The 16,139-nt window shown below is 46.2% G+C and overlaps 1 protein-coding gene across 2 annotated transcripts; it reads left to right on the forward strand.

Annotated features, from left to right (window-relative positions):
- Nucleotides 1-2,941: 2,941 nt before the first annotated feature.
- On the forward strand, nucleotides 2,942-13,091 carry LOC138073144 (intelectin-2-like). Of its 2 annotated transcripts, none has more exons than XM_068964653.1 (8): nucleotides 2,942-2,953; nucleotides 3,180-3,243; nucleotides 3,845-3,955; nucleotides 4,898-5,145; nucleotides 5,471-5,629; nucleotides 6,031-6,151; nucleotides 7,434-7,537; nucleotides 12,939-13,091. In XM_068964653.1, exons 1-8 carry the CDS (start codon nucleotides 2,942-2,944, stop codon nucleotides 13,089-13,091), a joined length of 972 nt encoding a protein of 323 aa, XP_068820754.1. The 2 variants fall into 2 exon arrangements, with proteins under 2 accessions (XP_068820754.1, XP_068820755.1); XM_068964654.1 differs by having other exon boundaries at nucleotides 3,848-3,955.
- Nucleotides 13,092-16,139: the final 3,048 nt, after the last annotated feature.

A 16,139-nucleotide genomic window follows, 5' to 3' on the forward strand; every position in this document is an offset into this window, starting at 1 on the left:
AAGGCAACTTTTTCACTCTCCACTTTCACTTTCATCAAGAGGCTTTTTAGTTCCTCTTCACTTTCTGCCATAAGGGTGGTGTCATCTGCATATCTGAGGTTATTGATATTTCTCCCGACAATCTTGCTTTCAGCTTGTGTTTCTTCCAGTCCAGCGTTGCTCATTATTATACCCCAAGTATTGGTATTTTGGAACTTGAGAGCACAGTAATTCAGAATGTCAGTACATGAATGAATGTCTGGAAACATACTCAGTCTAAACGTAATTAAAAAGGTATTGCTTTATTCTCCCAAATTTTACTAGTAAAATTTTAAAAGTTTGATATGTAGTGCAGTAATAATATTTCTCAGCTGCCTCAGTTGCTAGGTTGTGTTTTTACCACTACTTACTATACTGTGGACTTCCCTGGTGGCTCAGACGGTAAAGCATCTGTCTATAATGCGGGAGACCCAGGTTCAATCCCTGGGTCATGAAGATCCCCTGAAGAAGGAAATGGCAATCCACTCCAGTACTATTGCCTGGAAAATCCCATGGACAGAGGAGCTTGGTAGGCTACAGTCCATGGGGTCGCAAAGAGTCGGACATGACTGAGCGGCTTCACTCACTCACTCACTCACTACTATATTGTGCGTGAGATACTAAATAGTATATGCTTGTTCTTGACTAAAGCGGACAGAGACAAAGATTTTGGGAGTGGTATGTATCTGTATCTATCTGTCTGGAGGAGGAAATGGCAACCAACTCCAGTATTCTTACCTGGAAAATTCCATGGACAGAGGAGCCCCCGAGGCTATAGTCTATGAGTCACAAAGGGTCGGACACGACTGAACCACTAACACACACACACACACACACACACACACACATACAGTGCTGCTGTGTGTCTGTGTCCTGATAGAAGATAATTTATCAAGGAAAATTTTCCATATTATTTGCCTGTTGAAGACCCAGAATTAATTATTCTTTTAACTCCTGCTTGCAAAATGACCGCCTTTTCTCCCAGACCCTGCCCTTTGTAATACAGAACCAAGGCAGCCGACTCTCGCAGTGCTGACGTTGTTTCCCTGAGGTCTGCCTTTAAGGCCCCAGTGCAGTCTGTACATCTCACACCTCTTGAGATACCACAGGCAACACATTTAGCATTTCCCCTAAAAAAGAACACAGAATGCCATCCTTTCCACCTTAAAGATTAGTTTCCTCATCAGACATAAACATACCACCAAACCAGGGCCCCATATTTGCGTTATTTCCTGAGGCTGGAAAAAGGATGAGGTGGACTTGTGCCCTGCCTGGTAAAGGCTTCAGCCTGAAACTGACCCTTTCTGCTCACATTTCTTGGCTAGCACAAGTCCCATGGCCCACTTAACTTCATAGAGAAGTGGCATCGTCTTTCTGGCACCTCCAGAAGGAAGAGAATTAATCACAGTGAACAACCCAAATGACTACCTGAGAAATTGCCTGATTAAGTGGTATTACTGGTCATTTCCCTATGGCTGTAGCAAACAGCAGAGATATATGGGAGATAGGTCAGTCCTCTCTCCATCTCTCTCTTTACCCTGTCCTCTCTGAAAACAAATTAGATGGTTGTGATATAGTAGAGTGCACGGGTAAGGGTAAGTTATTAATAACATTCCAGGCCTGGGATTAGATAGTGGTTTGTATGTGTAAGGCATTTGCCTTCCTCTGCACTGAACAAGCATGATGGCTCCTGTATCTTGGACAGCAAAGAGAGATGCTGCTGAAGGCCCAGGAATGAGAGGAAGTAATGTCCTGAACACCAGCAACTGATCCCTCAGAGCAGCCGCAGCAGCAGAGGCGGTGGAAATGAGGTATCATAGGGTCAGTGGTCAGCCAGAGTCTGGGCAGTGGACAGTGCTGAAAGGAATTGTGCTGGCATGGGTGTGAAATGGGGCTGTAGAACATTGTAAGCAGGTGTAGAACATACCCTGGGGATTGTGGGCTTCAAATGTGGACAAGAAATCTCCTAATAATGGGAGGGAATGAACGCCAGAGAAATTTCAGTTTACTATGGATGCTAGTTGAGCTGAGTGGAACTCCCAGGCTGGTGGACCCTAGCAAGTTACACTGCTCCACTGAAAAGAGTGAATGGTAATTGCACTGTGGTGATATACGAGAATATCTCTATTAATAAAATACAGACTTACCTATGGGAAAGAGCCTTTGCTCAGAAAAAAAGTGTTGTGTAAGTTTGTGTATGAATACAGAGAGAGGGTATATATGATAACGTAAACCACAGGTGGATCTAGGTAAAAGCTATGTTTGTGTTAATGAACTATTTTTATTTTTACCACATTCTGTAAATTTTCAATTATTTCTAACCCCTAACAAATAAAACAATGAGATGACAGTGTGACATCACATAATTAGGGGTTGGAAAAAGGCCTTAGTAGGACAGGAGAGTATCCATCAGCTTCTCCAGGGGGTGGGGGTGTCAGGGCGGGCTTCATGGAGAAGTCTCAGGAGAGACTGGAAGGATGCGACCTGACGGAGGTGTGTGAGGCCCGGGAGCATCTGACTGAGGCGGGAGCAGCACAGGCTGCAGGGGAGAACCGTGAGGTCCCGTCCATCCCGAGAGGCTGCTATGGAAGGGAGCACCATGTGAGTGTCGCCTGTGTGACCCAGAGTGCTGCCTCCTGCCCCTCCAGCCAGTCACACAATCCTTCTCATTGCTTGGGCCTGAGGCTCAGGAACCTCCAAAGGAAGAATGCTTGAGGGCGGGGCCTGCAGCCCAAAGTAGGCTGGGATGGGCAGGGCTCATATGCTCAGCACTTTATCTACCTCCGACCTCCCTGCAGAGGCAGTAGCTCGGAGACTGCTCCTGGTTGGGTGCTCTCCGCTCCTGGCATCTGTGAGGAAGGAAGCAGAGAGCTAGCTCTCTGTGCTGAGCCCGAGACAGGATCCCAGTGTGTGGGGAGCCACAATGCCAGCTGAGGTCTGGTCTTGGTCTTAGGGATGGGGAGTTTCAGAGAAAGGAGCATGTGGCCCCTTAAGGATTTGAGGGTTGGATGGGGTGGGGTCTATTCCAGGAGGTTCCAGAGTGCCCAGAATCCCATTACTTTCCATCTGAGTTCTCCTTACTCAGAGAGTTCAAAGAGACAGGATGGAAGGAGCGAAAGGATGAACCAGCCAATGACAGTGTGCATCTCCTTTCTACTTAGGGGACAGGAGTCAGGTTTTACCTCCTGTTGTTCCTCTCTGTGGCCACCAGAGGGCCGCGTGCAGGTAAGTCACTCAGGAGCAGCAGTTTCATCAGCTCAGATGTGCAGTGGAGCAGAGAGTAGAACCAGGCTGGATGCTGAAGTCCTGGCCTAGAGGGGGAGTCGTGGAGGTGCAGAGAAGCCGTACTTTGCAGCCAAATTGAGCTGTGGCCAGAGTGCTGATTGCTGGTCTCTCTGGATGTGTGGTCTGAGGCTAAGGCCTGTCCTGGGGCTCCATCTGTGCCTCTGTGTGGCTGAGGGGGCTCAGAGGAGCCATGGTGGTGAAGACTGTGCTTCCTTCTAGCAGCTCCTGCTCCTATGGCCTTGGCCTTGGGGTTCCCAGAGGGTGCCTGGTGGTCAGGGCTGTGTTCAGGGAACGCCCTTCCCTAGTCTTCATCCCCCCAATTCCGTTGATCACAGTAGGCATAATGAGAGCTTTTGGGTTTAATTGGTCGTGGAGAAGAATGCAAGTGCTGAGTATGTAGTAGATTGTGGTCAGCGAGTCTCCTGACCCCTGGGGCCTCACAGCCTAGTGATGAGCCTGTGAAGTGGGAAGGGGCTAGGAGCCAATGGCCAAGAAGGCTGGTGTGAGTGGCATGAAACAGAATTATCCTCACATCCTCTAGCAGGGACGCTTTCTGTTGACAAGTTCCGGAAGGAGGAAACCTGTGCTCCTTACCTGTCTTTCCTTCCAAGAAGCTGCAAGGAAATCAAAGAAAGATGCCATAAAGCAGGTGGTGAGTAATAACCCAACTCAGCATCCTTCCCTTTTAACCACTTTTTAGCTAAACACATCTTGGTCATGGAGATCAAGAAGGGATGTGCCTACCGCTCCTGTCTGCCCTTACTCCAATTCCAGCCTAGGAGATTTCTATTGAGAATGTTGAGGCTTTTGGGTCCAACCTAGTTGTCAGAGACATGATCTTCTGTACACAAGGAGAATGTGGTGTTTCTGGTGAGTCTTAGCCTGATGACTATAGCTCCAGTGAGTGTAAGATTTTTCCCTGCTTGTAAGCTGAGAAGTTAGTTCTGCCCTAGTGTCATAGATTCTGGTAGAAAACACAAGCCTCCAGAGGCAGAGACACAGAGCTTGATTACTCACAATTACAGAAGTAGCCAGGGCATCAGCCTTTTCCTGTGGTGATGTTCTGGGTCTCGTCCTATCCCAGTGATGTGAAAAGGGCCAGGAGATATCTGGCCATGTAGTTTGTTTGCCAAGCAGCTCCTAAACTGGGTTCATCAAGCAAATGTAAGCCTTTTTGGATAAGACAGTTTATTTTCTCTGGGGCTGAGTACAAGGAAGAACTCTGCAGTTAGGGAATCTGAATCTCATATAATGGGCAGCGACCATGCCTGCCCTTACCTCTGAGTTGCAGAGGCCACATCCTGATGTAGACTTGAGATGTGGTCAGGTGTGATTTCTGGCCTCTTCTGGCCAGAAGAAGGCTCTGTCCCGAGGGAGATAGATCTCTGTCTCCTAGGATGTTTGCTCACCAAAGTCTTTGAAAAGGTAGCATGGAACAAAGGCAGTCAGTGTCCACAGAGAACTGTCCTCAACAAGCGGATGTGTGTGGGAGCCTTCAGGATACATTTCTGACTTCCCAGGGTCTTTGTGGTTGTGAGTCCAAGATGGAACCTGTGCTCTCAGACAGGGGGTCTCTGGCTGTTTCCCTCTGCAGATGGCCTGTATCAACTCCGCACTGAGAATGGTGTCGTCTACCAGACCTTCTGTGACATGACCTCTGGGGGTGGCGGCTGGACCCTGGTGGCCAGCGTCCATGAGAACAACATGCATGGGAAATGCACGGTGGGCGATCGCTGGTCCAGTCAGCAGGGCAACAGGGCTGACTACCCAGAGGGGGACGGCAACTGGGCCAATTACAACACGTTTGGGTCTGCAGAGGCCGCCACCAGCGATGACTACAAGGTACTGAGCAGCCAGGTGGGAAGGATGGGGAGCGGGGTGCGGCCGGAGCAGAGCATGTGGAAGGGTGGGCGGGGGACGGGGAGCTGGAAGTGGGGCTGGAGAAGATGACAGACAGAAGCCCATGTCTTGAATGACAAATTCCTCCCACCAAGGCTGTTTGTGTGGTGGGGTCTCATGTCTGCTGGAGGGAAGTGGGGGTCTGGGCACTGCTGGGCACCTGTTCCCTGCAGACCTGAGCTCTCAGCTCCACTGAGGAGTGTGTGTGTGGGTCTTTGGCTGGTAGGACCTCCTGGGCTGGTCAGGCTGAGTGTGTGTCCCTCTGCAGAACCCTGGCTACTACGACATTCAAGCTCGTGACCTGGGCATATGGCACGTGCCCAACAAGTCCCCCCTGAAGCACTGGAGGAAGAGCTCCCTGCTGAGGTACCACACCAACACGGGCTTCTTCCGGAGACTGGGGCATAATCTGTTCGGACTCTACCAGGTACATGGGGCTACTGGCTGGGGGTTGGGGATCCTGCCTTTGGTGAGCAGGGAGTCAAGTATTTGGGTTGGGGAGTAAGTCTGCTCTGTCCATATCACTAAGGGCCTCTGCTTGTCTACTACCTCTGGGTCGCTATGAACTAGTGTGCTGCCTCTTCCAGAGGAACTGTGAGCCAGACAGGGGAAGAAGCCTAGGGGAGAGGATTAGGGGCGGGCAGAGAGTGAAAAGGACAGAGGTCTTGAGGCTGGTTAGGGTCCTAGCTATGGGTGGCAGGGGGGAAACACACCAGTATTATTCATGCTGATTCCTGAATAATGCCACATGAGGGTATTAAAGCCTCTACTGCCCAGAATGGCAGTATCTCTATTGTCTTCCACAAACTGTATTTTGGATCCCTGCAGAAATACCCAGTGAAATATGGAGCAGGGAAGTGCTGGACTGACAATGGCCCAGCCATTCCTGTTGACTATGACTTTGGTGATGCTAAGAAAACTGCATCTTATTACTCACCGGATAGTCAGCGTGAGTATCTGCTTCCAAAGCCCATTCGTCAGCCCTTCTCTGTGCTCTCCGGGAAAGTGTAAATAAGAAAAGTTAATGATCCTTCAGTTCAGTTCAGTTCAGTTCAGTTGTTCAGTTGTGTCCGACTGTTTGCGACCCCATGAATCGCAGCACGCCAGGCCTCCCTGTCCAACACCGTCTCCCGGAGTTCACTCAAACTCAACGTCCATCGAGTCAGTGATGCCATCCAGCCTTCTCATCCTCTGCATTCCCTTCTCCTCCTGCCTCCAATCCCTCCCCACATCAGAGTCTTTTCCAATGAGTCAACTCTTCGCATGAAGTGGCCAAAGTACTCACGTTTCAGCTTTAGCATCATTCCTTCCAGAGAAATCCCAGGGCTGATCTCCTGTAACCCTAATGATCCTTAGCATTTATTAAACAAGTACAATATGCCAAGCTGTGTTCTAGGTGTGACATGGATTTTTCTTATGTAGCCATCATGAAAAAACTATAAGCTCAGGCTTCTTAACTAATAACCCGGTTTGATTCTTTTTTTCCCTTAGTTTATTTATTTTTAATTTCCCCTTAGTTTATTTATTTTAAACCAATACCATATTGTGTTGGTTTCTGCCATGCATCAACATGAATCAACCATAGGTATACATAAGTCCCCTCCCTCTTGAACCTCCCACCCCATTCTGCCCCTCTAGGATGTCACAGAGCCCTGGTTTGAGTTTCCTCAGTCACTGTAAGAATCTTACAAAGTTAAAAGCTAATTAATGTGCACAGGTGAGAACAACTTGCAAAGTAATGAGAAAAATTTGTTTTTATTATGATGGATAGCTGTTATTGTAAGAAGACCTTTTTAAGCATGATCAAGCCACAGAACTTGTCTTTGGTGGGAAAATAAGAGTCATTTTACTTTAAAGTCATGGTAATTGGATGAGAAGTGTGCCAACAGAGACCGATGGCCACTTCTGATCATTGCTTATTCCTGCTGAACCTCTGGAGGTCTTCTTGCTGATCTGTCAGGGGACTCTCATTTCTCCTATGAGCCTTAGACAGACAAGGGATTTTTGTGAGCCCGAGCCTTGGTCTTCTTGCCCCAGATGGAGGGAGGGTCTCTTCTTTCCCTTTTCAGGCCAGGATGCAGCCGCCACTGTGAAAAAGTGCTGGGCTCTATGCCCACAGATTGGCTGTGACCTGACCTGTTGATTTAGGGAATTCCGGGGCTGGTCAAAGGGAAGATATTTCCAGTTCGTCCTTTGAGTCCTTGGCCTTTTCTCTGCCTCTTCTTTTCCAGGAGAATTTGTTGCAGGATTTGTCCAGTTCAGGGTGTTTAATAACGAGAGAGCAGCCCATGCCCTGTGTGCTGGGGTGAGAGTCACTGGCTGCAACACAGAGCACGTGAGTCTGGGGATGATCCCTGGCTTGTGCGGGCGAGTGTGTGTGTGTGTACCTGTCTGGGATGTTTCATGGAGCTTGCATTTTTACTCTTTTCTGGCATTTTGTAGACATAATTTTAAAATTGTAGCTATTATTTTTTAATTGAGATTCAATTAATCTATAACATTATATTAGTTTCTGGTATAGAGCATAGTGATTCTATATTTTTATATATTATGAAATGATTACTGTGACAAGTCTAGCCAACACCCAGCACTATTCATAGCTGCAAATTCTTTTTTCTTGTGATGAGAAGGTTTACCATCTACCTTCTTAGTAACTTTTCAGTGTATAATATAGTATTAGACTAGTGGCACTCTGCTCTACATTACACCCCCAGGGCTTATTTTATACATGAAGGTTTGGAACATCGCTGGTGGTCCAGTGATGAAGACTCTGGAATTCTACTGTTGTTGGTGTTCAGTTGCTAACTCATGTCCCTCTCCTTGTGAGCCCATGAACTGCAGCATGCCAGGCTTCCCTGTCCTTCACTATCTCTCAGAGTTTGCTCCAGTTCATGTCCATTGAGTCAGTGATGCCATCCAGCCATCTCATCCTCTGTCGTCCCCTTCTCCTCTTGCCCTCAATCTTTACCAGCATAGGGTCTTTCCCAATGAGTCAGGTCTTTGCATTAGGTGGCCAAAGTATTGGAGCTTCAGCTTCAGCACCAATCCTTTCAATGAAAATTTAGTGTTGATTTCATTTAGAACTGAGTGCTTTGCTCTTCTTACTGTCCAAGGGACTCTCAAAAGTCTTCTCCAGCATCACAGTTCAAAAGCATCAATTCTTTGCTTCGCAGCCTTCTTTATAGTTCAGCTCTCACATCCATAAATGACTACTGGAAAAACCACAGCTTTGACTACAGGGACCTTTGTCGGCAAAGTGACCCTTTGCTTTTTAACACACTGTCTAGGTTTGTCATAGGTTTTCTTCCAAGGAGCAAGCGTCTTTTAATTTTGTGGCTGCAGTCACTGTAGTGATTATGGAGTCCAAGAAAATGAAATCTGACGCTGTTCCCACATTTTCCCCATCTATTTGCCATCAAGTGGTAGGATCAGATGCCATGATCTTTGTTTTTTGAATGTTGAGTTTTAAGCCAGTTTTTTCACTCTCCTCTTTCCCCTTTGTTAAGAGGCTCTTTAGTTCCTCTTCACTTTCTGCCATTAAAGTCGTGTCATCTGTATATCTGAGGTTGTTGACATTTCTTCTGGCAATATTGATTCCAGCTTGTGCTTTATCCAGGCTTGAATTTTGCATGATGTACTCTGGGTATAACTTAAATAAGCAGGGTGACAACATACAGGCTTGATGTACTCCTTTCCCAATTTTGAACCAGTCCATAGTTCCATGTCCAGTTCTAACTGTGGCTTTTTGTCCTGCATGCAGGTTTCTCAGGAGGCAGGTAAGGTGGTCTGATATTCCCATTTCATTAAGAATAGTTCACAGTTTGTGGTGATCCACACAGTCAAAGGCTTTAGCATAGTCAATGAAGCAGCATAGGTTTTTTTTTTTTTTGAAATTGCCTTGCTTTCTATGATCCAGCGTTATGTCGGCAATTTGATCTCTGGTTCCTCTGCCTTCTCTAAACCCAGCTTGTACATCTCTGGAAGTTCTCAGTTCTCATACTGCTGAAGCCTAACTTGAAGGATTTGGAGCATATCTTGCTGGCATGTGAAATGAATGTAATTGTAGGGTAATTGGATCATTCTTTGGCACTGCCTTTCTTTGGGATTGGAATGAAAACTCACCTTTTCAGTCCTGTGGCCACTGCTGAATTTTCCAAATTTGCTTGCATAATGAGTGCAGCATTTTAACAGCATCACCTTTTAGGATATGAAATAGGTCAGCAGGAATTCCATCACCTCCAACTTTGTCTGTGGTGATGCTTCGAAGGCCCTTAAGGCTTTCTTATCTCTCCTTGCTATTCTTTGGAACTCTGCATTCAGATGGGTCTATCTTTCCTTTTCTCCTTCGCCTTTTGCTTCTCTTCTTTTCTCAGCTGTTTGTCAGGGCTCCTCAGCAACCATGTTGCCTTTGCCTTTCTTTTTCTTTGGGATGGTTTTGGTCACCACTTCTGGTAAATGTTACGAACCTCCATCCATAGTTCTTCAGGCACTCTATCAGATCCAATTCCTTGAATTTGTTTGTCACTTCTGCCGTATAATCATAAAGGATTTGATTTAGGTCAAACCTGAATGGCCTAGTGGTTTTCCCTACTTCTTCAATTTGAGCCTGAATTTTGCCATAAGGAGCTCATGATCTGATCATGATCAGCTCCAGGTCTTGTTTTTGCTGACTGTACAGAGCTCCTCCACCTTTGGCTGCAAAGAATATAATCAATCTGATTTTGGTACTGACCATTGGGTGATGTCCATGTGCAGAGTTGTCTCTTGTGTTGTTGGAAGAGAGTGTTTGCTATGATGAGTGCGCTCCCTTGGGAAAAGTCTGTTAGCCTTTGCCCTGCTTCATTTTGTACTCCAAAGCCAAACTTGCCTATTATTGCAGATATCTGTTGACTTCCTAGATTTGCATTCCAGTCCCCATGATGAAAAAGACATCTTTTTTTGGTTTTAGTTTTAGGAAGTCTTGTAGGTCTTCATAGAATCATTCAACTTCAGCTTCTTTGGCATTAGTAGTTGGGAGATAGACTTGGATTGCCGTGATGCTGAATGATTTGCCTTGGAAACGAAATGAGATCATTCTGTCATTTGTGAGATTGCGCCTAAGTACTGCATTTCAGACTCTTTCATTTACTCTGAGGTCTACCCCATTTCTTCTAAGGGATTCTTACCCACAGTAGTAGATATAATGGTCATCTAAATTAAATTCTCCTATTCCCGTCCATGTTAGTTCACTGATTCCTAAAATGTCCATGTTCACTCTTGTCATCTCCTGTTTGATCACATGGACCTAACATTTCAGCTTCCTATCCAGTATTGTTCTTTACAGCCTTGAGCTTTGCCTTCACCACCAGATACAACCACAACTGGGCGTCATTTCCGCTTTGGCTCAGCCTCTTCGTTCTTTCTGGAGCTATTTCTCCATCTTCTCAGTAGTATATTGGCCAGCTACCGACCTGGCGGGGTTCATCTTTCAGTGTTATGTCTTTTTGCCTTTTCATACTGCTCATGGTGTTCTCAAGGCAAGAACTCTGAAGTGGTTTGCCATTCCCTTCTCCAGTGGACTATGTTTCTTAGGCCCTAATTAGCAGGGACATGTGCTTTAGCCGCTCAGCGTAGCTGGATGACATGCTCAGTGCCCTGGCTGTGCTACTGCTAGTCCACACTGAACGTTTAAACCTTCACGGGCCATCAGACGTTGGTCAGTTCATGGCTGGGGGTAGAGGCAAAGGCCCGGCTGAAGTGGTTGAGAAGTGGGTCCAGAGCAGGCTGGAGCGGATGCTGGAGGACTCCCAGGAGCAGGGGGCACTAACCTTCACCACTGCCGCTGGCCACCCGGGAACCAGTCCGCCACCCTGGAGCCAAGTGTCTACCGTGGAGCTGATCCGCTGCCTGCATCTTCATATTTATATTCCTGATGCTTTGAAGATCAATTTCCCATGGTAGGGGGCCCAACTGGATCCCTAGTTGGGGAACTGAGATCTGTAACATGTGTGGCATGAACAGGAAAACAGAACTGAAAGTTTATACCTTTTGACCACTGGACATAATTTACTGTATTGAAGTTCAATTTAAGTATATTCTCATAGATGATTAGCATTTTTATGTTGTGTTTAAGAAGTATTTCTGTTTGTTGAGGTCACAAAGACATTCTCAAATATTCTTAGTAAATTCTAGAAGGTTTTTGTTTTTGTTGTTTTTCCAGTCTTGTAGAAGAGAACACCAAAGGTGCGTTGGCTGGAGACTGTCTTTGATGGGTATTTTGTGACTGGAGGGCAAGAAGAAGAGGCTGTCAGAAGTATGGGGGGAGAACATTCACTTAGGCCTTCTTCCTTTCATGCCTGTCAGTCTAAGAAATGTGACCCTGAAGGACTTCTTCATTTCCCCCGTCAAATATGTTTGCCCATTTGTCAGTCAAAGTGAGGCAACTGTGTCCTCATGAAAGAGCCCTTAGGTTATGATTCTGAGGATAATGCAGGTGTGGGCCCTGGGAGTGGGGTGGGATGTGTCGCCCCCGACATTGGCTTCCATGGGGCCTTATCGTGTTCATTCATGCTCATTTGCATGTACCCTTGCAAGCACTGATTCCATAAAAACACATGATAGGGTACCCACAAAGTGCTTGATATTAGACATGCAAAGCTGACAGTCATTTTACGGCAATCAGACTGAATGGGTTGGAAACATAAGTGCACGATTGCAATGTGGTGTCACCTGTGACAGCAACATAAACAAGGGGCCCGGGGCACAAAATGTAGGAGCTTCTACCTCTAATGATGGCACAGAGCTGATTCTCCAAGTTGGTGACATTTTCGTTGAATCTCCAAAGCTGTGTGTAGAGTTCAGCAAGTAACAAGGGCAGAAAGATGGCTGTCTAGCATGAGTGACTAGCATTTTCAGAATCACTGGTGTTTGAGAGACCATGGAGGTGTTGAAGGGCCCTTGAGCTGTCGTTTGCTTTTGGAGCGTCTTGTGCATTTATTTCGAAGCAGGAGCCGAAGCTGGAAAAGTCCAAGGAGGCAGGGTAAGCAAGGCCTTTTTCCATTCTGTCCAGGATGTAGATTTCATGTGGTAGAAGGTGTGACTCATAGGAGGATTTTGAATGGAGGAGTGACCTGACCAGCTTTGATGTTTCTAATATGATGTCCAGCCAGGTGGAGGACACGGATCCAAGAGCAGGGGAATTAGGGGCAGGGAGGCAATGAGGCAGGTGTAAAGCTGCAGATGTGAAATGCTGAGGACCTGAGCCAGGGTGTTCAAGGCCAATAAGAGAGAGAATTAGCTTTGTTTTGCTCAACTGGAGTGTCAGATCTAGCGATATGTAGATGGAGACATGCGGCTGCAGTTGCTGTGGGGTTTCAAGCACAGACAATATGGACCTGACTTCCGAGATTTAGGAGTCTCTTGACAATGTATGATTGTGCTGCTACTAGCAGAAGTCATAGGAGAGGATGAGCCATCATCAGGGACTGTGGCGTGGCCAGAACCGTGGGGAATAGCATTTGGGAGAATCAGTTGAGGGAAAAGGGTGAGCTAAAAGGCCTGAGAATAAATATGAAGGAAGTCAGAAAGGGATTCAGGAAAGAATATGATTTCAGAGTCCACTGGAGGGAGGATTTCTGGCAGGGGAGTGGTCAAGGCCAAGTAGGAGGAGGACCAAAGATTCCAGGGGATTTAAAGATTAAGATCTCCGTGGTGTCCACAGCCAACCCCTCACTGTGTCTTCTCTCTCTGTCCCCCAGCACTGCATCGGTGGAGGAGGATTCTTCCCAGAGCGCAATCCCTCGCAGTGTGGGGATTTCTCCGCCTTTGACTGGGATGGATACGGAACTCACCGGGGTTCCAGCTCCAGCCGGGAGATCACTGAGGCAGCTGTGCTCCTGTTCTACCGCTGAGACCTGAGTGTATGAGACGTGGAACCCAGCTCCTAAGTCCAGAAACTCAGAGATGGAAAAATGCTTCCATTTTCTCCAACAAGGAAAGGAGAATAAATTACATCATTTGTGACTCTTAAGATTTTTTGAATTCTTTTTACAAATTGACTGACCCGTGGAAGCTGTATTAAAATAATGCCTCTTATTCTGGTGACTTTTGATTTAGACTTTCTGAGTTGGGAACTCCTAGTCTCAGGTCCCAGAACACAAGTTTGCCCATCTTTCTAGGCAAATCCTGAGCAAGACTGAGGGGCAAGGGAAAGTTTTTCTCATTAATTTTTCCTGCCATATGGTTATTGGCTAGTCAAATCAAGCTCTCAAAGGAAACATAATGAAGAAAAGATGAATATTATTTAGATTCTGTAGGAAAAAAGTTGGATAGTTGAGAGTACCCATTTCCTTTATTTCTCTAGCTTTGACAGTTAAGACATTGTCCCTAAAACGATTCTAGTGTGAACTGCAATGTGTGTGTGTTGGGGAGGGTTGTCTCAGCTCCAAGAAATGCACTGACAGCTAGGTGGAGGTCGTACAATTCCACTCAGTGTTGTCCCAGTCTACTATGAGAAGTCCTCAGATCCCACATGTGAATGGCTCAGTCCTTGGATCTGCCCCCTGGATCCCCCAATTCAGACACCAGTTGCAAGTCCGGAAGGACCGGCTATATATTTGAAGGTCCTTCTTTGGTTCCACTAATTTGTTAGAGTGGCTCACAGAACTCAGAAACAGCTGGTGATTGGTGTATTATAAAAAGATAAAAATTGGGAGCTGCTCTATGTAAGAGATGCTTAGGGTGCAGTATGGGACAGTGTAAGGAGGTGCAATGCCCTCTCAGCGCATCACCAATCCCGATTCTCCCATCTGTTCTCCTGTCCAGAAACCCTCTGAACCCACTTCTTTGCGTTTCTTTTTTTTTTCTTTTTTAACAAAGGCTTCATTACACAGGCACGATTGATTTAATCATTTACCAGGGCAACTGTTTCCATCTCCAGCCCTTCTTCCCTCCAGGAGGGTCAGAGTTGGTGGTACTGATAGTTCTAACCCTTTAATCATGTGGTTAGTCACCTGGCAACCAGCCTACCTCCTTAGGTGTGATCCAAAAGTTCTTTCATTCACATAACACAAGAAACCTTTCTTTTTTTGTTTTGTTTTTTGCCATTTTGCTCTGATCACTTAAGAAATCCAAGAGTTTTAGGAACTCAGTGCCAGAAACACAATGAAAACAAAATTGATACTTAGTGTAAATCAGTATCACACTCCCCAAGGATGTGAATGGCAGGATCTGGTCTCCCGTCTTCAGTTGCTTACTCAACAACAGAGCCACACATTGAATCAGGTCTCAGTGCATGAGAATCCCAGGGATGGGGGGAGCTTGGTGGGCTGCCGTCCATGGGGTTGCATAGAATTGGAGACGACTGGAGTGACTTAGCAGCAGCAGCATCTGTACAATGTGAATTCGATGACAGCAGTTCTGGCTATGAGCCGAGTGCAGTATTTTATTCTGTTTTGTTCAAAACGCAAATCTGATCATAACTTTCCTCACCTCCCATCACTGTACTCTTTCTCCATTGCTCCTTGTGGATTAGAGCAGTGATTCTCAAATAGGGTGGGAGATGGAGGAGATGAAGGTGCTGTTGTCTCTCAGGAGGATTGCCAGATTTAGCAAATAAAAATATAGAAGACTCACCTACACTTAATTTGAGATAAATAATGAATAATGTTTTTAGTATTAAATGTGTCTCCCACAATATTTACCTGGAGACCCTACCCCCAGCGAACACCTGGGAACATTTGGAGACATTTTCTGGACTGGGAGGTGATGCTGTGGGGCTGGAGTGCCGCTGGACAGAGGCCATGGCTGCTGTGAAACACCGTCTGTTGCACAGGACCCCTCCCTCAAATGGAGAGTGATGTGATCTGAAATGTCAGTAGTGTGTTTGAGAAACCCTGGACACAGGACTTGCTTTATTTGTAGAGTATTGATATTCTGAGTTTCTGAACATTTGTAGCTGAGGGCAAAAAGAAAAATTTAAGAAAATGTGTTTAATTTAAAAATTTCCCCCAAATTTATTTCATTATTGGCCCCAAGTATTTAATAATTTTCTGCATTCAAGTTGATGAAATGGAAATTCATATTCTAAGAGAAGTCAAGAAAATTTAAGCATAATACTTTCTCCACCCCTTGGCCTCCTTGGTCTCCTCTACTGTGCATTGTTTATCTGCCTTACGCATCCACCAAACCTCTATCTTGGCAGAAATACTTGCTCAGTCATTCTCCTAGCACCAAGGCAACTCCTCAATAGGCAACATTCCTTCTTGAACTCTTAAGGGGTCACCATGACCCATCACTTTGCACTTAGAGATCAGGAGTTTGCCAACTCTCTACATCATTTAATGTACAGCCGTCTATCTCATAAACCTATATAGGACTTCCTTGGTGGGCCAGTGGTAAAGAATCTGCCTGCCAATGCAGAGGACATGGGTTTGATCCCTGCTCCAGGAAGATTTCACTTGCTATGGGCCAATTAAGCCATGTGCCACAACTACTGAGCCCAAGCTCTGGAGCCTGGGAGCTGTGCCTTCTGAGCCTGAGAGTCGCAACTACTGAAGCCCGCATGCTCCAGCGCCCATGCTCCACAACCCGAGCTGCCACCACAGTGAGAAGCCTGTGCACCACCACTAGAGGGCAGCCCCCACTGGCCTCTGCAGCAAGAGAAGGCCTGTGAGCAGCAACCAAGGCCCAGCACAGCCAGAATAAGTAAATAAATGAAAAGAGAAAACCTGTACAACCAGGCGTGGACCTAAAACTGGTAGAACAGTTTCTGGAGCTTTTTGAGAGGCTGTTCCTGGGTTACCATCCTCAGTTTAGCTTGAATAAATCTCCATTTCTTTCATAGATCATCTGATTAATTTCTTCACTGACTAAATAATGCATAGGTGACTGGAGGATTGCAGCCTTGATAACTAGATAGGTAATTTCTATTTAGCTAGATAGCCGTTTTACTTAAAATT

The sequence above is a fragment of the Capricornis sumatraensis genome, chromosome 2 (assembly GCF_032405125.1).
Source record: "Capricornis sumatraensis isolate serow.1 chromosome 2, serow.2, whole genome shotgun sequence".
Taxonomy (NCBI): domain Eukaryota; kingdom Metazoa; phylum Chordata; class Mammalia; order Artiodactyla; family Bovidae; genus Capricornis; species Capricornis sumatraensis.